General features: G+C 42.3%; 1 protein-coding gene across 16 annotated transcripts; it reads left to right on the forward strand.

The window, feature by feature from the left end:
- Nucleotides 1-280: 280 nt before the first annotated feature.
- Nucleotides 281-26,176, forward strand: LOC127155366 (nebulin). Of its 16 annotated transcripts, XM_051097501.1 has the most exons (64): nt 281-414; nt 964-1,162; nt 1,263-1,376; nt 1,756-1,845; nt 2,074-2,130; nt 2,229-2,276; nt 2,380-2,427; nt 2,524-2,568; nt 2,675-2,725; nt 2,800-2,850; nt 2,986-3,093; nt 3,837-3,947; nt 4,030-4,140; nt 4,221-4,331; nt 4,785-4,892; nt 4,982-5,092; nt 5,162-5,272; nt 5,397-5,507; nt 6,100-6,207; nt 6,400-6,510; nt 6,594-6,704; nt 6,788-6,898; nt 7,965-8,075; nt 8,161-8,271; nt 8,918-9,019; nt 9,109-9,219; nt 9,327-9,431; nt 9,505-9,615; nt 11,292-11,402; nt 11,502-11,612; nt 11,759-11,860; nt 11,986-12,096; nt 12,952-13,062; nt 14,195-14,305; nt 14,383-14,490; nt 14,575-14,685; nt 14,922-15,032; nt 15,117-15,227; nt 15,632-15,742; nt 15,823-15,933; nt 16,162-16,272; nt 16,370-16,474; nt 17,061-17,171; nt 17,320-17,421; nt 17,502-17,600; nt 17,684-17,797; nt 18,598-18,693; nt 18,836-18,940; nt 19,379-19,486; nt 19,573-19,683; nt 19,851-19,961; nt 20,133-20,243; nt 20,341-20,451; nt 20,530-20,634; nt 20,726-20,830; nt 20,931-21,035; nt 21,722-21,814; nt 21,895-21,984; nt 22,073-22,177; nt 22,409-22,580; nt 23,367-23,459; nt 23,552-23,704; nt 23,974-24,077; nt 24,456-26,176. In XM_051097501.1, exons 2-64 carry the CDS (start codon nt 1,103-1,105, stop codon nt 24,633-24,635), a joined length of 6,558 nt encoding a protein of 2,185 aa, XP_050953458.1. In that variant the 5' UTR covers nt 281-414; nt 964-1,102; the 3' UTR covers nt 24,636-26,176. The 16 variants fall into 16 exon arrangements, with proteins under 16 accessions (XP_050953458.1, XP_050953459.1, XP_050953461.1 ...); XM_051097502.1 differs by lacking the exon at nt 281-414 and having other exon boundaries at nt 975-1,162; nt 24,459-26,176; XM_051097504.1 differs by lacking the exon at nt 281-414 and having other exon boundaries at nt 975-1,162; nt 2,690-2,725.
- Nucleotides 26,177-26,619: the final 443 nt, after the last annotated feature.

A 26,619-nucleotide genomic window follows, 5' to 3' on the forward strand; every position in this document is an offset into this window, starting at 1 on the left:
TGTAATTAGACCGAACGAAAAGAGGAAACAGGGTTTTAAACACATGTTTACTCCGTTGAACTTCCTGTCTCACTTGTTTTCATGTTTTTGATTTGTGTGTCGTTTAGAGATGCTGATGTTCAGAGAGATTCATGTTTGGAGTCACTGGAAGTTTTTTGCAATTACAGTTTGTGGCCATGTGAGACAAAATGAGACAAAATCATCAAAATGTTTTCTGGAGTAGTTCTATAGTAGTCTTCCTGTAGTCAAGATCAAAACCAATATTTGTGTTGAGATGACTGAAGACTGAAATATTAATCAAGCTCTTTTGTGTTTTTGAGGTTTGTTATGATCCGCTTGTGATGATGAATGTGTCGATGGAGCTGCAGTTATCATGGAGCGGCCCATATGGCGTCTCACAGACGTTTGGCTGCGGTACTAACACACACAGCCAGATCCAACCTGACCCACACACACACACACACACACATTATGGGATCATTCCATAGGCGGAATGGTTTTTCTACTGTACAAATACAGCTATACACCTAACCCTGCCCCTTTGCATTTCAAAGCACTTCAGTCTGTGTGATTTGTAAGCTTGTTTCCTCATGGGATCCAAAAAATGTCCCCACAAGGACTTTGGATATTGTCATCTTTATGGGGACTTATAATGTTATATAATTATAATTTTGCATCAGAACTAGCGACTGCTGTCTGTTGTGAACGACACAAGCCGTACGAATGAACTCAGTTTGATGGATAAGAGCTCAGGTCTCAGTTTCAGTCAGATTTCAGGCACTAGTTTTAGTTTTAGTAGTCAGAATCAGTGCTGGTTGACTGAGGGTTAGTGCGAGGCTCTTTATTGGCACACAGTGAACTTGTCATCAGTATGGGCACTAGTACTAGTGTTGGTAATGGTTAGCGTGAGGTGCTCAGCTATCTCTGGACATTCCTTTCTGTGTGCGACACTTTCTCCTCCAGCGGTGATAACGCTCGAGTGTTTCTAAACGGGGAAGCGTCTCTGATAAGGTTCGTTCCCGAGCAGAAGCTCGTCAGTCGGGCTGAAGCGTCGCTCCGGTCGGCCGCGTCCAGCGCTGCGCTCTGAGTTCCTGTTTCAGTCATGTCTGCCGCTGAAAAGGCTGCCGGACAGACGGACGGAGGTGTGGAAGCGCCCGCTGAGGTGAGAGTGCTGACCGCGGCGAACGGAGTCACGGTGACCTTCACACGACAGGCCGATCTCACACCGCGTGTGTGTGTGTGTGTGTGTTTGTTTCTCACAGGATTCACCAGCTGCTGTTACAGCCGATCCTGATTGGGGTCCAGATCCAGGTCCTGATCCAAATTCAGACCTGAGTTCTAATCTGAATCCTGATCCGAGCCCGGCGTCTCATGAGGTGAGTGTGAATGAAGGCTCGATTACAGCAGAAGATTGTCAGTGCGTTAAACACTATATATAATTAATCAGGAACGACTGTCAGTCTAATCCGGATCTCACATGAGTCTGAACGCATTGATGTGATTGGTTGAGCTGATAGAGTCTGACGGCACCTCACCGTTCGGCGGTATTGCTTTGAGCCCAACAGTGACTTTATGTTGAGGAAATTGAGTGTAAATATTCAGAACAGCGCGACTCCTCGTGTCAGTCGTTCAGTCTGAATGGACGCATGTGTCAGATTGATGGGCGTCAGTATCTGTGATGTTGTCATTATATCACACAGATGTGTTGCGGGGTGTGTTTCTGCGTTTGAGTGAATCCACCGCTCGTTCTTTCAGGGTGTCAGTCGCGTGGAGGCCGAGATGGTGTCGCGTGTGGAGGTCACACACATCACGTGTGTTCAGACTGTGTGTGAATATCAATCTGAGGTAAACCAGACTCATTCAGACACTTCATTTAAATAATGAGATCAGACATTAATGATCATCAGCAGATGCTGGTGTGTGTTCAGCTGCCGGATGTTGAGTGTTTGTTAGTAATTGCGTCAGTTAAACCGCAGGAGAACGAAGAATCAGCAGACTGTCAGTGTGTCTCAGCTCGTTTAGTCTCCATCATGATAAACACTCTCAATAATCAATCTCATGTTTGATCCTCAGCTGGAGACGACAAACAGTCTGACACACGCTACAGACGCTCAGACAGAGGTGCTGATGGTCTGTTTTATTATGTTTTATGTATTAAATAAACATTGTTATACATGTTATCATTTTAACTTCATAAATATTATTCATTTGAACGGTTTTATATCCAGCTGGAGGCGACTGAGAGTCAGACAAACATCACAGACACACAGACGGAGGTACTGATGATGTGTTTTATTATGGTTTATGTATAAACACTTAAATTGTAATTATTGTTTTACTAAATATTATTATTAATAGTTTGAATGGTTTTATGTCCAGCTGGAGGCGACTGAGAGTCAGACAAACATCACAGAAACACACACAGAGGTACTGATGTTCTGTTTTCAGTTTTTTATGTTAAGTAAACATACATTTTTTATTAATTATTATTATTATTAACCATTTGAATGACTTTGTATCCAGCTGAAAGCAGCTGAGAGTCAGAGTACCACAGACGCTCAGACGGAGGTACTGACAGTCTATTTTGTTATGATTTATGTATTAAAGATGCATTATGTATATTTATTACTTAATTAACTGTTGTTAATGTTATTATTATTATTATTAATTTGAGTGGATCTCTGTGCAGCTGGAGGCGACAGACGACACAAACACACAGACAGAGGTAAAGATGATGATCTTTCACTGGTGTGTGTGTGTGTGTGTATGTGTGTTTCTTACGCTCTGTGTTTCCTGTAGGTCACACACAAAGATGATGGAGGAGAAAGCGTCTCATCATCTCACCGTGAGGTACAATCACACGAATCAGAGAAACAGTGAGAAACTGAATCAAGTCAGAGAATCACTGCAGGAGCTTTAGCTGCTCTTCATCATCATCAGCTCTATCTGAAAATGTGTTGTATTCTGTGTGTTTTGCATTATTAGAGGAAGAATAATAATGGCAGAAAGAAGCTGGTGAACGGCGTGTGCTCGTGTGTTCCTGAAACGTTAGAGATTGAACACGCTAAACACGCCTCGCAGCTGTACAGTGAGGTGAGACGAGATCCTCATTCAGACAGACGGGATGTGAATGAATAAAGGTCATCAGCAGGGTTTCCCTGGGTCTTAAAAACATCTTAATGCCATAAAAATGCCATAAAAATGTTAGAGAGTCTTAAATTAAAACAGATTTGAAAACTGAAACTGATTTAAATTGACTGGAGATGCAAAATGATTTGACGTCTTGTTCTTTGTTCTGAGACATTGATCAAAATTAAGTTAAAATTAATGCTTGAAACAAGAGCAAATATCTGTTAATGGGGAATGAAAACTAGTTTTTGCTTTGAATTAAGTTGATTTTTAAATTACACCTATTGGTAGATGTTTGTTCTTCTTTTAATCATAAACCCATTAATTTTAAACAGTAACTCGTCAAACGTTTTTTGAGTTATGAATTTTTAGATATTTGCATTGAGGAAAAAAGGCAAGAACTCTGAGTGAAAGCATCAGTTATTTGCTGTGTGTGTGTGTACTTGTTTTTGCTACATTGTAAAGGATAGTAAAACCTGAAATTGCAGTCCCCACAATGTTAAAAAATGTTTAAAAATAGTAAATGATGTTTATCTGAAAGTGTAACGATGCAAACATGTTTTCTGTGAGGGCTAGGTTTAGGGTTGGGTTAGGGTTAGGGGACAGACAATATCGTTTGGTCAGTATAAAATCTATAAAAGTCTATGGAAAATCCCCACAATTCACAAAAACAAACGTGTGTGTGTGTGTGTGTGTGTGATGTTCAGCTGCTGTACCGTGAGGACGGACGCAAAGATCTGTGTGTCAATCTCTACTCGCTGATGCCCGACACACTAGACACGGAGTTCGCTAGAGAGATGAGGGATCTGCAGAGCGAGGTACGACACGCCACAAACACACACAGACACACACGCCAGTCACATGATGATGATGATGATGATGATGATGATGGTGTTTCAGGTCAGATATAAGGCGGAAGGGAGGAAGAAGCTGTCGTGTAGTCTGTACTCTCAGCTGCCCGACACGACTGACACGCAACACGCCAAACACATGACGGATCTGCAAAGCGACGTAACGCACACGCATCACTCGTGTTCACCCGTCTGATGTCATGTGACTGCGCACTTACACCTGCTCTCATTGTCTAACAGAATAAATACAAAGAAGCCGGTCGAAAAAACATTTCCACAAATCTGTACTCACAACTGCCAGAAACGCTGGAGACTCAACACGCTAAAGAGGCGTCACAGCTACAGAGCCAGGTACAGAAATTAAGACTTTCATTCAGCAAGGATGCATTAAATTGATCAAAGGTGTCAGTAAAGACATTTATAATCTTACAAAAGATTTGTAGTTCAAATAAGTGCTGTTCTTCTGAACTTTCTATTCATCTGTGATTCCTGACAAATAAAATGTGTCATGATTTCCACAAAAATATTGTGCAGCACAACTGTTTCTGAAGGATCATGTGACACTGAAGACTGGAGTAATGATGCTGAAAATTCAGCTGCGCATCACAGAAATAAATTACATTTGAACAGATATTCACTTAGAAAACGGCTAGTTTATATTGTAATTTTATATTTTACATTTTTGATCAAATAAATGCAGCCTTGGTGAGCAGAAGAGACAGAAATGGTAAATAATCTCCGTGTCGGTGGTGCAGATGCAGATGTGGTCAGTGGTTTGTGTTGATGGCGTGTCTGTTTTATCAGGTGACGTATAAGGAGGGACAGACGTCTGCGTCCAGCTCTCTGTTCTCCACACTGGCCGACACGCCGGAGATTCAGTTCGCCAGAGAGATCACAGAGACCATCAGTGAGGTAAATCAGACGGATGAAGATCAGAGCAGGTTTACACTGGCAGATGAAGTGTGTGACGTCTGTATGTGTGTGTGTGTGTGTGTGTGTAGAATAAATACCGCGAGCAGAGCAGGAAGAGCATCAGCAGCTGCATTTACTCTCAGCTTCCTGAAACTCCAGAGACTGAGTTCAGCAGGAGCGTCTCTGAGCTGCAGAGTCAGGTGAGTGGTCACACGACTGACGGACTGATGATGATGGTGATGATGATGATGATATGTGTGTGTGTTCAGGTGAAGTATAAGGAGGCCAGTAAGGAGCAGATGAGCAGATCTCTGTACCATCAACTCCCAGAGACTCCAGAAACTCAACACGCTCGAGACGCCGCACACATCCAGAGCGAGGTAACGCCGCACACGCTCCTGTTCTGGAAGAACGTCTCACTCGAATGACTGTGCTTGAAACACTCTCTCACACACGAGTGTGTGCTGACTGACGATGACAGTGTTTGTTCTGTTGTGTGCTCAGCTGAAGTACAGGCAGGGCCGGGCGTCTGTGATGGGCAGTAGTCTATACTCGCTGATGACAGAGACGCCGCAGAACGAGCTTGCGAAGCAGCAGATGGAGCTCCAGAGCGAGGTGAACATCAGCATCACTGCGGAACAGGACGGATCTCAGTCTGTGTTTGTCTGACAGTACAAATATCTTTCTAAATTGTTTCTAAATCAAAAACATTATTTAAGATTTTACAAGTGAGTTTAAAGGAGTAGTTCACTTCCAGAACAACAATTTACAGATAATGTACTCACCCAAAAAATTGTAAATTTTTTTTTTAGAAAATAACCAATCGTTTTGCTAGATAAGACCCTTCTTCCTCAGCTGGGATCTTTAGAGTCCTTTGAAGCTGCATTTAAACTGTATTTTGGAAGTTCAAACTCACGACACCATAGAAGTTCACTATATGGAGAGAAATTCTGGAATGTTTTCTTCAAGAAACATAATTTCTTTACAACTGAAGAAAGAAAGACACAAGTATGTTGGATGACAACGGGGGTGAGTACATTATCTGTACATTTTTGTTCTTAAAGTGAACTTCTCTTTAAGCTTAAAAGAAACATCATCTACGGCTCCTGGTTTAGACGCGCTGATCTGGAATCTTCTTTATGTCTTGTGTCTTCAGTGGTGTTCGTGTTGAAGTGTCTGACTCGTCTCGTGTGTTTGTGTGTTTCAGCTGAAGTATAAAGCCGACGTGAAGGAAAACTCCAGTAATCTGTACTCGCTCATGCCGGAGACGCTGGACACGCAGTTCGCCAAACACACCGCAGAGTTACAGAGTGACGTACGACACACGCGTGTGAACTCACTGGCAACAATGTATCAGTCACTCTATTCCTGATCACCATAGCAACCCCTTAACAACACCATAGCAACACCCTAGCCACAACTCCAGCAAACATCCAGATCACCCTAGCAACCCCCCTCCTTAGGCCAGTCTTTCAGACGTCAGGATTGTGAATCATGTTGACCGCAGGTGAAGTATAAGGAGGCCAGTAAGCAGCAGATGAGCAGATCTCTGTACCATCAGCTCCCAGAGACTCCAGAAACTCAACACGCTCGAGACGCCGCACACATCCAAAGCGAGGTAAAGACACACACGCTCACGTCACGCCTCCTCACACGCATCTAACTGCAGCGTCTCACCTTCATCTGGTCTCCTGCGCTCAGGTGGCCTATAAAGGCGCCAGGAAGGGTGATTTCGCGGGTTCCTCCTTCACCGCGGTTCCAGACTCGGCAGAGATGAAGTTTGTTCAGCAGGTCTCGCACGTGCTCAGTGAGGTGCGTCTCGATTCACTGCCGCTTCATTCGTGATGCTGATGTGACGGCGGTCACGCGTGACTCCATCTGCACGTGTGTTTCAGAGGGAGTACCGTGAGGAGGGCCGGAGGAGCCTCTCGTCCAGCGTTTACTCTCAGCTGCCCGACACTCAGGAGACGCAGTTCGCCAAATCGGTGTCGGAGCTGCAGAGCGAGGTGAGAGAACACGTGCAATTAAAATCAATAAAAGCAATCAAAGTAGTGCACTTCATACTATACACTGTGAACTTAAAAAAACAATAAAAGCAATAAAATAAAACACTTACTAAAAAAAAATTTAATATTTAATTTCATGAGACATCAGAGAACCGTGAACATGAGAACGTGCTGTTGAATTATCAAGGTTTCTGCGGGTCCTTAAAAAGTCTTAAATGGTGCAAGAATGTCTTAATTATGATTTCAAGAGGTCTTAAATTTGGGGATAGAAAGACAAGAATTGCAATATAGCTTAATTTGACAATCAAACCTTCAAATATGAGCGCTGCATGTTTCAAAGGGCCAGTGCTGCGCTGCGGGGAAACCGCTATATTTCTGCCATTCTGAAATGAAGGATGAATCTGCATTTTCAATAAGTCTGATGATTTTGTTCAGACTAATGTAAAAATCAACCCATGTTTTTTATGCCGCATACACACAGTTGTAAATGTGAACTAGTGGATCGACAAATGCATTATAAAAATATTAACAATAAGAGAGTAAAAATATATTTACGTGTTATTCAATAAATATAACAATTGAGTTATACTTGTTTAATGATTTTAAGGCTGATATGTGAAGTTTATCATTTTAAAAAAGTTTGTTTTTGTGAAAACCTGATATGTTTACAGTAAATTTACAGTTTAATATGTTATCGTAAACATTACCCCGCCCTCTTCACAAGGTATTAATATTATTTGTGCAGATCTTAAAAAAAAAGTCTTACATTTGAGCTTAAAATCCTTTAGAAATCCTGAATTAATAACCTAAAATCCCAGCAGGGCTACAAGTAAATATTTGAGCTGATGAAAAACATTTGGGAATCTTTGATTGAAGCACCTGTGTTTGCTCATTATGAGACCAAACGCTGGTCAGGATCGTCAGTTCTTTTGGGAGTTCCTCTTGAGAATCACACCAGCGTCTCGAGACTCTTAGTTCACGTGTTTCAGATAAAGCGTGTTGTTTCAGTGTTTGATGTGTCTCTCATCAGTGAAGGAGCTGTGGTGTGTCTGTGTGTTTCATTCAGGTGAAATATAAGGCGTCTGGGAAGCAGCAGGTGCGTGACTCGCTGTACGCCACACTGCCGGAGACGCTGGACACGCAACACGCTAAACACGCCACCGCCATCGTCAGTGAGGTACAGCGGCCTCGTGTGATTACTGCGTTTACAAACTCACTGTCTCACAGCAGAAGAGCTGGAGATCATCGTGTTTTATGTTCAGGTGAAGTACAAAGAGGACGGCAGACAGAGTTTGTCCAGTCCGTTATTCACACGACTGCCAGAGACGCTGCAGACGCAGACGGCCCGAGAGATCGCAGACGCACAGAGCGAGGTGAGCTCATCTTCACTAGATAGGGCGCAAGATCAGTGTTTTTACAGATTGAACTCATACTGAATATGAATCAGGGTCAGAGATTAACAAGGGCAAAGAGGAAAAATGCCACTGAAATGAATAAAAAAGACCCCAAATTCAAGATATCGCATGCAGAAGATGCCCTGTATGATGTTTTCTGTTTTATATTTCTATCATATAACATGGTTAAACAACTTCACACCGATAAGAGTGCGACTGCCAGTGTGATATTGGTTTATGCAACAGTTCATATGAAGTGTCTGTTTTTGCTCTAATTCACAAATGAAAACCATTCCAAACAAATCCAGCAGAACCGTTGTATGTCTGCGAGTAAAACAGCTGTTTGATTCCTGAATGAATCCAGTTGATGCCGATTTCATTTGATTGGTAACAGCCAATAGTATCTTATTATTGTAGTTGAATGTATTAATTAATTGTAATAATTTGTCATTGATTAAAGATGAGGCATCCATCTAATAAGGTTAAAAAATTGCGCTTATAAATGGAAAAACGCCCTTAGAAACCAATATAAGGTGACAAATATCACCATTAATGAATCAGAGCTCATTTACACACGGCTCAGGTTGAAATACTGATTATCGTGTGCTCCTGCTGCTGTTCTCAGGTCAGATATAAGCAGAAGAACGATCAGGTCAGTCTGTATTCGCTCCTGCCGGTGACCGCGGACACAGAGTTTGCCAAACACATCAGCGACATCCAGAGTGAGGTAACACTGATATTACTGACTGAAGTGAAGTTTAGAGTCTATACAGGTTCAGTCTGTTTCTCTCGGTCTAAATCAGCTTCTGTTTTCAGCTCCAGTACAAGCAGGAAGGTAAGAAGGAAGCGGAGAGTAACCTGTACAGCCTGATGCCCGAGACGCTCCAGACCGAACACGCTAAAGACGCCTACGAGCTGCAGAGTCACGTATGTGTGTCACATCGTGACAGATAAATGACACAGATGAGGCAGAATGTGGTTGAGTGTGTGAATGACAGGAGCGTGTGTGTATTTACACATGACTGTGTTTGTAGGTTAAATATAAAGAGAAAAACAGAACAGATGCGTCTCTTTACGCCCATCTGCCCGAGACTCAAGACACGGAACACGCTAAACACGCCGGAGAGCTGCGCAGTGAGGTACGTACGACACCGACGGCAGATTCACACGCGCTCGTGAGCGTCACGCTGACCGCAGATGTGTTTCCCTCAGCACAAGTATAAAGAGGCCGTGAAGAAGGATCTGTCGTCACCGCTGTACTCACAGATGAGCAACACTGCAGAGATCCAGCGGGTCCGAGATCTCACCGCACTGCAGAGTCAGGTAACACACCTGAACACGCCTGAAATGATCCAAACATATAATACAGTGCAGTCCCATGATGATTGAGCTCTATACATTTCTGGAGCACCTTCTAATCAATAATCAAAAAATCTGATCAAAAATCAGATATCACCCATCAGGAGGTGATATCTGACCCCTTAACGTGATTTACTGGGCAATTTAGTTTTTACCTTTATTAACTATATTAAAATTATGTCATCTTTTATGTCATTTTTTTATTATATTTTATAAGCTTTTTAAAAACTTCTAAGAACAAGTAGAATAAGAACATGTTACCAGTCAAATTAAATCAGTTTTAACAAAATTAATTTGTACTACGGAGGTGACAGAAGAACACAAAAGTGTCTTGTTCATGTGTTTAATGAGGCTCAGAGGGGCACGAGTGCAATTAAATCATAAATTCATGTTGAGATTAATGTTTTAAATTTTGAATACAAAAATATTAAATGATTCAAATAACTGGAAAGTTACTGAAAAAATCAAACTAAAACTGCCAGTAGGTGGCGGCAAGTCACTGATTTAATTACTGAATCATTCATTCATTTGATTCATTCGAATGGCTGATTTAATCAGGAGAAAAGCAAGTGAGTGTCTTTATGAATGGGAAATTGAATCATTGACTCACTAGATTTGTTTAAAAACGCACGTTCATACATAAACAAAACAGCGTTGTGTATGAATGGAGATGTGCAGCAGCTCAGTTGTGACTGTTTCTAACTATTTTTGTTGACAAAATAGAGCAAAATCAGGCAATAGTGTTATAGTCAGACAATGTAAGTCACTTCATATTAATTTCTTGTTTATTGTTGTATTAAATCAATATCATATTTACAAACTCCCTTAAAAATCATTAAAAGCTGTCATTTTCACATCTTAGTTCATGGCGATCTCACAAAATTCCATTATAATGAATGAAGTTCTCTACACTGCACAATCGATCTCTTATTTACACTTAGTTTATGAAAGGATTGGTGAGGTATGTCTGTCATACATTACTCAATGCTGAAAAAACACATAGAAAAGCTCCCCTCAGCGCACACACAAATATGCTGATGGGGTCAGTCGCACTGATGCTCCTAAATATTTTCTCAGAGTCGCACACAGTAGTTTTCAGTCGCACTGTAGAGTCCTGAGAGACGAACAAATGAACGTTCCTCAAAAGATGTGAGATGCTTTGGAGGCTTTGGAAGATCATTCCTCCACTGAGGAACAGTGAAAGTAAAGCTTCTAGAAACAAATTCCTCAAAAGATCCTGATGATCAGATTTGACACTCACTACAAAATTATTGATGTAAAGTCAAGTAAAGTCAAGCTGCTTCAGTGCAGTAAGTGTTTATGTGCAAATATGACTACAGTTATTCTGACGTTTACTTGATAAAAATCAGTCAAGATTTGACAGCAAAAAGACGTGTGAAGCACCAGCTGAAGGACGACGTTTATACAATTACACTGAAAGAACTCTAAACTCTCAGTCAGACGACAGAAGGATTGTATTAGTGTGTGTGGAACAGGTTTGATCATTTAAAGGCCTTAGAAATTCATGATCAAATATGAGTAAGTCGTTTTATAGGGTTAAAACAGGAACAAATGTCCTGCAGTGAGATGTGTTCAGTGTTGATCAGTGTGACTCATGACGGTGTGCTGATGTGTTTCAGGTTCAGTATAAGACTGAAGGACAGAAGCTCATGAGCTCCAGTGTTTATTCTCAGATGGCAGAGACTCCAGAGACACAGTTCATGAAGACAGTGACTGAACTCCAGAGCGACGTGAGGATGAACACGACACACACACACACACGTGTGCTGATAGTGACGACACGCACGGTCTGATCTGGTGTGTGTGTGTGTGTGTGTGTGTGTGTTCAGGTGAAGTATAAAGCAGACGCTCAGCAGCAGATGAGCAGATCTCTGTACCATCAGCTCCCAGAGACTCTAGCAACACAACACGCTCGAGACGCCGCACACATCCAGAGTGAGGTAACGGCTTCTTCATCATCATCATCATCATCAGTTCAACTGTGAATTTGATCAGTAAAGTATGAGCTCACTCTCGTGTGATGTGAGGAATCACGTCTGCAGCACAAACACACTTGAGTTAGTGAACTGTCTGTGTGTGGTTTCAGGTGAAGTATAAAGAGAAGGTAAACGCCTCGTCTCTTTACTCGCATCTGCCAGAGACGCCAGAGACTCGACTGGCCAGAGAGCTGACGGACGTCTGCAGCGAGGTACGGCTCGCACGGCATACGAAGGGTTAAAATGGTTCCCGTGTCAGGGCGGTCATGTGACGGGTCAGTGCGGGTTGTGTAGTGACGGGTCAGTGGGTTATCAGGAGGTTATTTTAACTCTGCAGGTCAGATATAAGGAGGACGGGAGGAGGGACGTGTCGTCCTGTCTGTACTCGCTTCTGCCCGAGACGCCGGAGACGCAGTTCGCCAAACAGCAGGGTGAACTACAGAGCCAGGTAAACGTCACTGTGTTTACTCAGTAGTCATTATGTTGTAAATTGTGTTCATTTGCTCGTTTACTGTTGTTATTTATCAGGTGTGATTCTGAGCTAAAGCTGCATGTTATTGAATCTGTTTTGTATATTGTAATATAAAAAAAATACAGTTTGACCGGAAGACTTGGAAAGCTCCATTTAGAAAGAAACAAATCTGGAGTGAGTGTGTGATTCTGTTACAGTGCAAAACAACATTATTTTTAAAAAAGCTGAAAATTTAATTTTTACTGTGAACTATTCTTACAGAGCCGAACAATTTGAGAAAATTGTGTTCATACTAACTCAGACCTGTTTCAGTAACCATAAAGTAAACTGTTTTTTATTTCTCCACTTGAGTTTTCATACGCCGCATTTCTACTGTTTTTATTTCAGTTTTAATTCAGTATGACCATGAAATAAAAAAATACAAATAATTAAATACAAAATATTAAACAAAACAAATAATGTATTTAGTGTTTCTGTTGTAGTGTACAATAAGAATTAATTTAAATAAAATATATATTTTTAATTTACTGTAAAATTACAATTTGCTGCCGGTTTCATGGTGAAGCGCAACTCTGTGTTCATTTACACGTGTGCAGCTCATGATATCAGCGTCTCAGAACGGATTGACAGGAAAAGAACCATGAGATGCTGAAACACTGAATCATGAACTACACGCGTGTAAATGCTGCACTTCACTCTGCAGTTGGGAGCACATATATTTAATTAAGCCACATCATGATATTGATTTTATTTGGATATATCATGCAGCCCACTGTGACCACTTTGTAGTTAACACTACAGACACGTGTGTGTGATGTTGATGTGTTGTAGAATCAGTACCGGAGAGAGACGCAGGAGGATCTGTCTCACTGTCTGTACTCTCAGCTGCCCGAGACGCTGCACACACAGTTCGTGAAGGAGCTGACGCCGCTCATCAGTGAGGTGATCCACCGTCCACATTCATTCAGATGCTCTCCGTCCACACTCGTGCTTTCAGAAGCTGCTCGTCCACACAGTAAAACATCTGCAGACTCTTAAATCACCTCACTGCACTCATAAAACCACATAGATGCTCACTGAAACGATGATTCGCGAATCATTTCATTCAGATCGGAACTTCGAGCGCATATTCTGAAACATTTGATTCAGATCAAAAGTTATATTTTTCTATGTTCTCTTTCAAGTAGTCAAATAATCCAAACCTGCCAGAATAACGGTCTGTTTTAAATGTTGTGTGCTTTATTTTTCTTTCTCTTTTTGTTCTTAAGTTGACATCATAGAATACTTTACATGTGCTTTGCTTTAATTTTTTCCATTTTGTTTTATTAGTATATTTTTTTATCTGTTTATCTTTTTTAGAATTTCAAACACATTGTTTGATAAGTGAGATCTCAGTTTGAAGTCCTTGAAAATCAAAAAAGTTGCTGCTTAAAAAAAGCCTTGGAATTTTATTTTACAATGTCTGTTCGAACCCTATTAATTTTATTACTAAACATGCACCAGTGTTTTCAAATTAACTACATTAAAACAAATTTTGAAATGTATCCATTTGTGAGAGTGTCATCAACTGGACAAAAACAGAAGAAGATGCATCTTCAGATGAATGTGTCCATATTGCTGTGTGTGTGTGTGTGTGGGGTTATTCTGTGGGCTGTGTCTCAAACGCTGCTGTATCTGTGAGCTGATAAGTGTGGCTATAGTTAGACGCTCGTCCCAGAGCTCCACTCGTGAGTCACTGCAGGAGAGAAAGCGTTCGCGCCGTCGATCTGTGCTTTAGTGCGGAGAACAATATCAAACACATCATGTTGATGTTTGATAATCCTGAAATGATTCATCGAGTCGAGTCACATTTATTTATACAGCGCTTTTTACAAGACAGATTGTGTCAAAGCAGCTTCACAGCAATAAACAGCAAAACAACAGTGTTAATGTTGAAAATTCATGCAAAATTCAACAGCTATGGAATTCAGTTTCAGCTGTGAAGCAGCTCTACACAAGACAATCTGATGGTGTCAGTGCAAACCATAGTATTGCTGAAGATTAAAAGTAATGTAAATGTTTGTTGATGTTTCAGAGCAAATACAGAGAGTCTGCTAAGAAGGAGAGCAGCACGTCTCTGTATCACACGCTCGCCGAAACCAAAGACACGCAACACGCCAGAGACGCCGCCGAGATCCAGAGCGAGGTACGTCACAGCGACTTCCTGTGCTTCAGATTCTGAGCTGATTGGGTGCGCTCAGCCTCTGTGTTTCTCCTCGACAGGTGAAATATAAAGAAGGGAAGAAGCTGCAGTCGTCCAGCGTTTACTCTCAGCTCCCGCAGACGCCGCAGACTCAGTTCGCCGCTAAAGTCTCCGAGCTGCAGAGCGACGTAACGACACACGCCATCACACTCCATCATCAGGATCACTAACAAACACAGCTTCGGTAAACGCATGTATTGTCTGTTTTCCAGAATAAATACAGAGAGGACGGCAAGAGGAGCGTCTCCAGCTGCCTGTATTCTCAGCTGCCCGAGACGCCGGAGACGCAGTTTGTCCGAACAGTGACCGAACTACAGAGCGACGTGAGGAAACGACTCACGTGAATCAAAACACTCAATCACTTAACCAGGGTTAATGTCCGGGTCAAGGTCACGCTTAACCCCGCGTTTATGTTTCCAAACGTGTTCATGTATTCATGTATTTAATTCTTAGAGAGGCAGTTCATATGCTTGTAGAGTACAGTATAAGAACATGAACCCATCAGATGAAGAGTGAAACCTGAGTACCCATGATTCACTGTGTGTTTGTATATTTTCAGAGTAAATATAAAGAGGCAGGAAGGAAGCAGGCGTCCGGCGCTCTGTATTCGCTCCTGCCGGAAACTCTGGAGACTCAACACGCCAAAGACGTCACGAACCTCCTGAGTCAGGTGAAAGAATCGCTGTTATATGAGCTGCAGAACACGCGTGTCAGAATAAACACGCATGGAAATAAACATTTGCTTTGATTTCAGACAAAGTACAAGGAGGAGGCAAAGAAAGAGGCTTCTGCCAGTCTGTACGCTCTCCTGCCAGAGACGACTGAGACTCAACACGCCAAAAACGTCTCTGAACTCCTGAGCGAGGTGTGTGTGTGTGTGTGTGTGTGTTTGTCACATCCCTTCCGCTCATATTCCAGCTGAATAATTTCATATTCTGACTAAATGAATCTTTGCAGTCAAATTGTATGTTATTCTAAGTGAATCATTTCATATGTTGACTCAGTGAATCATATCATATCTTGACTCAGTGGATCATTTCATATGTTGACTCAGTGGATCATTTCATATGTTGACTCAGTGGATCATTTCATATGTTGACTCAGTGAATCATTTCATATCTTGACTCAGTGGATCATTTCATATGTTGACTCAGTGGATCATTTCATATGTTGACTCAGTGGATCATTTCATATGTTGACTCAGTGAATTGTTTTATATGTTGATTCAGTGAATTGTTTTATATGTTGACTCTGATTGTTTCCTCTCAGAATAAGTACAAGCAGAGCGGCAAACAGGAAAACAGCAGCAGTATTTACTCTCAGCTGCCGCAAACACAGGAAACTCAGTTTGCCAAACAGATGGCGGAGCTTCAGAGTGATGTACGTGTGTGTGTGTGATCTATGTGTATTTGTGTGTGTTTGTGTGTGTGATGTTGATGTGATGTTGATGTGTGTTGTAGAATCAGTACCGGAGAGAGACGCAGGAGGATCTGTCTCACTGTCTGTACTCTCAGCTGCCCGAGACGATGCACACACAGTTCGTGAAGGAGCTGACGCCGCTCATCAGTGAGGTGATCGTCAGAGTTTCTCCTATTCTGCTGCTTCGGGCCTGCGAAACCTGTAAAGATAACGATAATGATAGCTACATTTTATTAGAACTTTATAGGTTTAGTTATCATTCTTAGTTCAAACAGCCTTTTAAATCTCACGTTACAGTTGATCAGTAACCTAATGCTGTCCGAATGTGTTTTAATGAGCTATGTGAATATTAATGATATGCAAATGATATGTGAATGTAGAATAAATATAAGGAGGATGGAAAGAAGGAGCTGCAGAAGTGCCTGTACGCCCATCTGCCCGAAACCAGCGAAACACAGCACGCCCGAGAGCTAACACAACTCTACAGTCAGGTACACACACACACACACACACACACACACTCATAGTGTTTGAATCAGTACTCTGAATCATTACTCTGCTGATCCTGATGTTTGCTGTTCTGTGCAGAAGAGCTATAGAGACTCTCCAGACGCTCAGGTGTGTCTGTACGCTCAGATGCCGCAGACCATCGAGACGGTGTTCGCTAAAGAAGTGTCCAAACAGCAGAGTGACGTGAGTCAGATCATGTGTTATTCACGAGTGTTTGTCGTCCATCAGTGTGTGATCACTGGATCATGAACAACGGCCTCGTCATTGATGCGCTCTGTCATCGTGTGCGTTTGCATGCTCATCCATGCGTGTGTGTGTGTGTGTGTGTGTTTCAGCAGCTGTGCATCGCTTACAGGCAAAGCTCACTGACCTACTGCCCCGTCTAAAACACACACATACGCACACTTTTTTTAGTTTTCGTTTTATTTTAGTTTTAGTAGTTTTGTTCTGTGATGTGGTTTGTATTGGCCTTATTACTGTTTCTATTTAGTTTAAATTTAAATTTTTTAGCAACATTTCTAATTTTTAAGTTTTTTAAATTCTCATATTTTCATTTAGTATATATATTTTATTTCAAGTTTGTTTCAGTTACTGAAAGCAACACTGACTCTGAGCTGCTGAAACAGATTCATCTACTGTATGTCAATATGTCACATTTTTTGCCGATCGCTTTACAGTCACTGAATCTGTGTTTTATAACATTTTGTGTGCGTGTTTTATAATGTTGTGTTGTGTGTGTGTGTAATCAATATTCTTTCCTTATCTGTAGAAACTCTACAAAGAGAAGTTTAACTCGGAGAAAGGCAAATCTAACTACTCTCAGATGAAGGATCTGCCCGACGTCACACACGCCATACAGGTCAACAAACACCAGAGCGACGTAAGAATCCAGTTTCACACACAATTTTACGGTTAAACAAATAATAGTTTATTTTACACCAGTTTGAGACTCCCCAAAAGGAGTTTAGGGTGTTTTGTCAGATTAGTCCTCATGATGATGGTCAGTGATGGTCATGGTGTTGCTGAAGGTGGCGTATCGACGCGGGAAAGACGAGCTTCATAAATACAGCAAGGTGACGGACAGACCCGACATCCGGAGCGCCACACACGCCAGCAAACTCGCCAGTGACGTGAGTGACGCTCCTCATGCGAGTGTTTTATGACCGCGTGACACGCGTGTGCTCAACAGTAATGCGTCGTGTTCTCACAGGTGGCCTACAGGAGTAAAGCAGACGTGTTTGACCAGCGAGCGCTGCTGGAGCGACCCAACATACAACACGCCAAAGAGGCCGCGCGACTGGCCAGCCAGGTACGAGACGCGTCACGTGATCCGTCTTCAGTTTGTTCAGTGATGTGTGTTAGAGTCGTTCTCTCCTCATTCTGTTTCTGCAGGTCAACTACAAGCAGAAGTTTGAGAAGGATCTGAAAGGACAGAAGCCGCAGTACAACCCCAGCGAGTGTGTGAGCTTCAGACAGACACAGGCCGCGTCGGCTCTGGCCAGTCAGGTGACACGTCTCTCTCGCTCACATTTAAGTATTCCTCACAGAAACCGATATGAATTACAGACTCTACAGCTGAGGGGATAAAATAATATTTGAGCCGACTTATGACAGAAAACTTTAAGGTCCGTTCACACCATGAATGATAACTATAACCATATAATGAAGTCCACAATATAACAGTAACAACACGGACGAATGCAGATGCTGGACTCACTTTCAGAGTGTTTTCTTTTTCCGTCTGATGAACAATAAAATCATTGACAGCCATAATTAAAAGATCTCAAGCATTCAAAAATACAGCTTGCTTATAATAAACACAACATTGCATTGGATTTTGGGTCACTTACAACATTTGCATTTGAAAAAGTGCGAAAAGGCATTAGTCACCCTGATGAGTTTGCTTATCTGGTTATGGATGTAGTTCTGAATGTGATCAGGCTTTTATAGTCTACAGTGACACACACATACTGACACTGAGACAAACACCTCTGAGACTGAAATAAACAGTCATTTCTTGAGCTTAAAGACATTTAGATTTAAGATCGCCCTCACACCTTCTGGCAGAGTCGTCAACAACACATTAAACACACACACACACACACTGAATGGCTGTCCAGGATGATCTATTCTCTCCATTCAGCTCATGTTGTGTTTTATGCCTCTAAAGATGCGTCTGATTCCTGCCAGACTGCACTGGTGTCCATGGAAACACTTCACAGCCGTCTTAAGGAGATTTTCCCATGTCGAGTCATTATGTTGTTTTAGGATGGAGTGTGTTCATCGTGTGTGTGTGTGTGTCACAGGTGAAGTACAGTCAGAAGAAGCCGCAGGCCGTCACCGATTTACCCAACCTGCTTCATCTGGGTCACGTGCTCCACGCCAGCAAACTACAGAGCAACGTACGGACTCTGATTCTCTCGTCTGATGATGTTGTTCTGTGCCGCATCAGCTGTGATCATTCGTGTCGAGATTCATTTTGAAGCATCATTCGTTCGCAGTTTTAAAGGAGAGCTCTGATTGGCTGAATTGTCTGTCTGTCAGGTGGAGTACAGGAAGAAGTATGAGGAGGCTAAGGGACGGTACCACCTCGCTCTGGACACGGCTGAACAGCGCCACCATAAGGAGAACGCCGTGCTGCACAGTCAGGTCAGTGTTCCTTCAGTATCATTGAGATTCTTGTATGGACTTATTTATTTTGAATAAATTTTTATGTTTTCTGATTTTAGTTGAGGTTTTAGTTATTTTGTTATGTTTTTGTCTTTTTTAATTGTTTTTTCAATCTACATAGTTTTATTTCAGTTTTAGTTATTTTACTATTTTAAATTTAATGAAAATCAGAAAGGTTAGGCAACTCTCTAAAATAAAAAAAAAATTTTCAAAGAAATTTCAGTTTCTTTTAGTATAAGTTGAAATAGAAGGAACTTTAACCAAAAAATAAAATAAAATGCACATTTTATTTTAGTCACAGTATTTTATTTCTCATGAAAATGGTTTTAGTTTTAGTGAAGTGTAGTGACCCTGGAGTGAGTGTGAAATATGATGCGTGATATGAGGAGTTTTAATGATGATCATCTGTGTTTGCAGGTCAAATATAAAGAGGAATATGAGAAGAACCGAGGGAAGACGCAGATGGAGTTTGTGGACACGCAGATGTATAAAATGTCGAAGGAAGCACAGAAGATGCAGAGCGAGGTGACGTGACGTGTGTGTGTGTGTGTGTGTGTGTGTGTGTGTGTGTGAGACGCAGCCGTGTTCTGACCGTGTGGATCTGCTCACAGAAGGAGTATCGTAAGGAGTACGAGAGCCAGATGAAGGGGAAGGTTCTGCTGGAGGTGGATCTGACGCCGGCGTATCTGACGGCCCGTAACGCCAGCAGCCTCATCAGTGAGGTGATGATCTCTGACGCTCATGTGTGACACGAGGAAGAGTTTCAGCACTGACACAAATCATTTGTAATAGTTAGTGATAACACTGATGTCCATCACAGAATAACAGAACCTGATTGAGTTTTTTGTGTTTTTCATTTACAAATTGTGTTACTGTGTGTGTCTAACAGAAGGAGTATCGTAAGGATCTGGAACAGGAAGTGAAAGGGAAAGGCCTGACGGGTCTGGAGGAAACACCGGATCTGCTGCGAGTGAAAAACGCTGGACACATTCTGAGTGAGGTACACACACACCCCTATAAACCATCCTAGGCGCACACAAATACACACACACACACACACACACTCACTCATGTTTGTTTCACTATATCAGTGTGGACATGTGGCCCTCACAAGTATAGTCAAAACAAGCTCACACACACACACACACTTCATCATGATGTGTTTATGCAGAAGGAGTATCGTAAGGATCTGGAGCAGGAAGTGAAAGGGAAAGGCCTGACGAGTTTGGAGGAAACACCAGATCTGCTGCGGGTGAAAAATGCTGGACACATTCTGAGTGAGGTACACACACACACACACACACACACACACACACACACTCACTCATACACAAACACACACACTTGAGCTTCACCATGACGTGTTTGTGCTGCTGCAGAAGGAGTATCGTAAGGATCTGGAGTGTGAGATCAGAGGGAAGGGAACTGATGTCACAGCAGACAGTCTGGACATGCAGAGAGCGAAGAAAGCGTCTGAGATCAGCAGTGATGTGAGTGACAGATCAAACAAACACACACACACAATCCAAAAGAGACACGGACCGCGTGACTGTGCGTGTGTGTTTTAGGTGTCGTACAGACAGGCGTCTCAGAACAGAGAATCATCATACGGTACAGTGACGGACACACCTGCGCTGCTGCACGCCGCCTACCTGAAAGACGTCTACAGTCAGGTCACATGACACACCTGTCTGTCTGTAGTACCTGTGCAAGCACTAGAGCTGGTGTTCACGTGTGTGTGTGTGTGTGTGTGTGTGTGTGCAGAAGAAGTACCGCGGTGATGTGGAGCATCTGAAGGGCTCGTGTTCTGCTGCATCAGACACACCAGAGATCCAGAGAGTGAAGAACAACCAGCGCAACATCAGCGCAGTGAGACACACAAACACACACACACACACTGATCATGCTGTTCATCACTGTGTACTGTACACACGTGTGTGTGTGTGTGTGTGTGTTTGTGTTTGTGCAGCTCTTCTACACGTGGGACTCACGGCTGATGAAGGGTCTGACGTCAGCGGTCGTCGACACTCCAGAGATCAGACTGGCCCGAGAAAACGCCAAGAACATCAGTGACGTGAGTGACACGCAGTGTGAGTTTGATCACATGATGCTCACGTATAATGTGTGTCTCCTCCCCAGTAGAACCATATATGGAGCTCACGACGCCGCGATTTACTATAAGCTCACCTGCATATCATGTGCATATGAATGTTCCTTTCGGTGTGATGAAAACTCTGACCTGTAAAACACTGCTGTCACATCACACTGCCAAAATCATTCAGTTTCTATGTTTTAGAGTAATAATATCCATAAACCCAAAAAACAAAGTATGCTTGCCCAAATTGTATCAGAGACTTTTTAGAGAAGAATTGTTCTCAATCATTCCCAGTGACAAAATGTTTTCATTGTTGAAAAATGTTTTAAACAAACCAACAAACCAAATTTATGCTGTTTTGCCCAGGGGCCGGTTGCATAAACTTAGCCTCTATCTTTAGACAGTGTCTTAGAACTAGTTTGACCAACCAAGGGGAAATCAGCCTTTTTTTTGGGGGGTTCAACTTACATTAATTTAAGTTTTTATTTAACTGAATTGTAAATAAAATAGATGGAAAAAAAAAATAGATGATTAGTTTAAACCTTTTATGCAGCTGGTCCCAGATCAACATATTTTAGGCTGTTTAGAGATTTTAACTAAGAACTGAACACGTGTGAGCTGGTGTGTGTGTGTGTGTGTGTGTGTGTGTGTGTGATCTCCTGCAGGTTCAGTACAGGGAGTCGGTGGGAACCGGAACAGCCGTGACCGACACTCCTGAGATGGAGCGCGTGCGCAGGAACCAGAACAACATCAGCGACGTGAGTCTGTGTGTGTGATTGACACCTGTGACACCTCATCTGAGCTCATCATCTAATCTTTCCTAATCATCCTCCTGCAGGTCAAATATAAGAAAGCGGTTGATCCGGTCAGTGTGGGAGTGACACCAGAGCTGGAGCGAATCAGACAGAACCAGCAGAACATCAGCACGGCAAGAACACACACACACACACACACACACACCTAGGGGGCCTCAAAATTCAAAATGACATAAATGATCTAAAATAAGTGTGTTTCAGGTGCAGTACCAGCGCGGTTTGCAGGAGGTCAAAGGTCACTCCTGCTCAGAGTTGGATACGCCTGAAATGAGGCGTGTGCGGAAATCTCAGGAGTCTGTTTCCATGGTAGCAGGACTGTGGCGACGCCCGCGTGTGACATCACCGCATTAACACGTGACTGACACATCACACGGGTGACGAACGATCACACTCACACTCACGAGTTTATCAGAGACCAGACCGCACCGTAACCGTCACCTGGAGTGTGTTTGCATGAGAGTGTGTTTGTGATTGTGTGTGTGTGTTGTTATTGTGATAGTGTGTGTGTGTGTGTGACATTCTCTCTCTCTCTCTCAGGCTAAGTATCATGAGGAGTTCGAGCGCTCGCGGGGTCGAGGCGCCACACACACCCTCGATGAGCAGCACATGGCACGTCTCCATGGAGACCAGCTGATGGGCGCTGGTGACGGTTACCATGGCATCCAGCCGCAGGTGGTCGAGATGGACCGCAGATCAGCCGGAGCCGCTGGTCAGTGCATCACAAATACTCATGTTTATGAAGATTTTAACATTAAAATGATTCTTTCTGACTTTACTGAACTTGTGAAGTTTTAGACTTTGTTTGCAGCAGAAGGATGTTTGATATTTCTCCGTTCATGGCACACAGACACATTTCATTATCAGCTATGATTTGTTGTGTTTTGTAAATAATCATTTGATCATCGTCTTCATCTCTGAACGTGTTTTGCTCTTCATTGGTTGTTGTGACACTTCAATACTCTGTCAGTCAGAAGTTTGGGGTTTTAAAGTCTCTTCTGCTCATCAAGGCTGCATTTATTTGATCACAAATACAGTAAAAACAGTGAAATATTATTTCTATGTGAATATCTGTTAAAATGTCATTTGTGATGCGCAGCTGAATTTTCAGCATCATTACTCCAGTCTTCAGTGTCACATGATCCTTCAGAAATCATTCTAATATGCTGATTTGCTGCTCAACAAACATTTATGATTATTGTCAATGTTGAAAACAGTTGTGCTGCACAATATTTTTGTGGAAACTGTCACACATTTTATTTTTTAGGGATTCACAGATGAATAGAAAGTTCAAAAGAACAATGTTATTTGAAACAAAAATCTTTTGCAACATTATAAATGTCTTTGCTGGCTCTTTTGATCAATTTAATGCATCCTTGATGAATAAAATGGTTAATTTCTTTTAAAAACAAAATGAATGCTGGTCACATGACACATAATCCTGAAGCTATTGATTGGTCAAACCATCTTGACCTTTGACCTGTGTGTTGTGCTGAAGAGCTGAAGGTGTGGAGGACTGATCCGGGATCCATCTTTGATTTTGATCCAGTGGAGGACAATATTCAGTCTAAAAGCCTGCGCAGGATGACGGGTATCGCAGACGCACCACAGCCACTGTACACTGGCCGTCAGCTGCCGCTTATGTGTGTGTGTAACACGTGTGTGTGTGTGTGTGTGTGTTAGAGCGTGTCAGCAGTGTCCCCCAGCAGCCGTCTGCGCAGTCATTGGCGTCTGCGGCGCAGTCGGTGTGCAGTTCTGTGGGCTCAGAGCTCTGGGCCGATCGCAGCACGTCCGTCTGCAGCAGCGCGTCTGCCCTGCAGGACCGATCCAGTTCAGGCAAGATCACGGACGCATGCCGCCGAAATAACCACACGCGTGTGCGTTTGACTCCGACACGACCCATCGGCCTGCCAAAGATCAGATCCACCCGTTCACTCTCACAAATGATAATTGTCTGTTTTTGTTTTAGCATTAACCTGTTTTCATTTTCAGTAAATCACGGTTTCTTCAGCAGGTGTGTGTGTGAGCAGATGAAGCGCGTGAAGCTCGACTCGCAGGCGTCTGCGGTGTTTGATTGTGTGTTTGTGATGTTGTTCATCACGCAGGTGTGTACCAGCATCACTCCCATCATCCTCAGCAGTACCAGCAGGGTTACGCACACATGCAGGCCGTCCGCAGCGTTCAGTCTCCTCCACACTCAGCCTCCATGGTGAGAGAAAACAGCAGGAATACACTTCATTGTGCTTTTTACTCACATTCAGTCATACAGCACTTTATACAGTACAGACTGATTCAGAGCAGATTCACAGAGATAAACAGAAAAATAACAGTGTTAAAGTTGAAAAAATTCATTAATGAAACCATCTGAATTTCATCTATAAAGCAGCTCTGCAGAAGGACAGTAGAATCATTATTCAGGTCAATCCATTGTTTATTAACACTGATATTTTGTACCAGTTTCCCAGGAAGTGTTGATCTTGAACACATGGGATGTAAATGGTGTTTTTGTGTGATATTACAGTCGCACACGTGTGATTGTGAGCTGCGTTACTGCGCTCATGTGTGTAATCGGTGTTGTTGTTTGCAGCAGAGGGTGTATCGGGCGCTGTACGATTACGCCGCTCAGGATCACGACGAGGTGTCCTTCCGTGACGGCGACGTGATCGTTAACGCGCAGCCCATCGATGAGGGATGGATGTTCGGCACCGTCCAGCGGACCGGAAAGTCCGGCATGCTTCCCGCAAACTACGTGGAGTGTTTGAACTGAGATGAGCCGCACGCCATTCATCATCCACACACTAAACACACCATATTCACCTCCAGCGTCTGTCTGATTACGGCCGAGTCTGAAGAGCGAGTGACATGTTGACAGGTTTTGGCAGGAGGAAGTGATGTCATCTGAGATCAGACGCCAAAACCTGATCAAAACTGATTATTATATTCATACGGAAGCCACAGAATAAATATATACTAACCCTAATTCTGACTTTTTTTCTCGCAACTGAAAGTTTATATCTCAGAATCGCAGTTTTATCGACTTTTTCTCAGAATTGTGAGATGTAAACTTGCAATTCTCAAAAAAAAAGTCAGAATATCTCACTTCTGAGTTGCAATTCTGACTTTTTGTTTAAAAAAGTGTGAGAAAAAAAGTCAAAGCTGCCTTGATTATTTTTAATTCCGTGGCAGAAACAAGCTTCCATGTATATTTTGGGCATAAACATGAAAATCTGATAATGAATGGAGGTTTTTAATAATCAGTTATTTCATTGATAGTTAAATGAGGTTAGTTTCATCATCTTTCTTTAACTTTAATTTTTAATTGTTGCCAACGAAGCGGTTCTTGTCCAGTCATTCACACTAGTTTTGGTGACTGTAAGACGAGGCCTGACTGAGATTGATGTTCATCAGCGTTTATTATGCCATCACACATTACTAGGAGACTTCAGTCCCACCGACTAGTTCTCAAATAAACTAGTAGGGATGTTAATTCAGGATGTGAACGGAGGGTTCGTTTACTAACCACTAACAGTTTAGTTTCTGGAGGTTGAACCGATTCGTGGTGTTTGATGAGAAGAACATACGACTGTTTGTCCGCAGCTCAGATCTGCACAAAAGCCATTTGACGTAGAAAACAATCATCTACTGTATGTAGAAACTGCTCTTTTTCTAAGGTTTAATGATTTTCATAATAGTTAATGCAGCCAGCACTAGTGATTCACCGCAGTGATTCCCAGTTCTGTTCATCACATGTGCTGTTAGCTTTAACTAGTCACTAGTTTGGTTTATTTACTCTAGTAACATGTTGATCTGTCAGCAAACAGATGTTTGATCAGCGTGAACAGAGTCTGATGTGATCAAGACAAAGAGTCTCAGTGTTTATGACAGAAGATTCATTCATTCATTCTGTTGTTCATCTGATTCAGTTCAGATCACTGTAAACCCACTGCATGTGCAGAACTGTACATATGACGGTTTTCATTTCTTCTGATTGCACTGATTCCTATAATCTGAATCAGTGTTTCACTGCAGAATGACTCTAAATCAGTTCAGATATTAAGATGAGTGAAGTTCGTAATAAATGCATGAATTATAAGCTAGATATGTGCAGGTTGTGAGTGTGACTGTATGTGTCCGGAGGATGATGGGATTGAAGGTTGACATGTTTGAAGTGTTTTATTTACTTTATTATAAATCCTCTCATTTATCGACACTTTGATCTATTTACCCGCGTCACTGTCTTTGTTAACATTATTTAACTTGTAGTGTTTCACAGTTATTGAAATGATAATGAATAAAACGCTTTGTTCAGCATCTTGTCTGATGTGTGCGTGAATCTCCACAGAAAGCGACACGTGTCTCTGTGCGTCTGACGTCAGCCTTGAAATCACAGTTCGTTTTGGGTTTTTTTGTAATAGTTGTACATGAAATCGTATAATCGTTTACATGAATTAATTCTAATGGTTAATGCGTGATATACAAATCCGATGCATCCACTCCAGCAGTCTGTTAAAATGGTTTTAAAAAGTCCGCTTTCAGCAATCGCTAAACAGAGCGATGAGAAAAGTAACAGGTATCACGTGACGCTGCCGTCAGTTTGCCATCTGCGTGGCGCTACGAAAAATATTTTTTTACCCGACTAATGATATTTACAACTCACTCCCCTGGAAATACTCACAGAAGTGCCCAAATATAATATTTAATATTTTAAGACATTCGAAAGCCCCGCCCATCGCCAGCGCCATCTTCGCGCT

This window comes from Labeo rohita, chromosome 24 (assembly GCF_022985175.1).
Source record: "Labeo rohita strain BAU-BD-2019 chromosome 24, IGBB_LRoh.1.0, whole genome shotgun sequence".
NCBI lineage: Eukaryota > Metazoa > Chordata > Actinopteri > Cypriniformes > Cyprinidae > Labeo > Labeo rohita.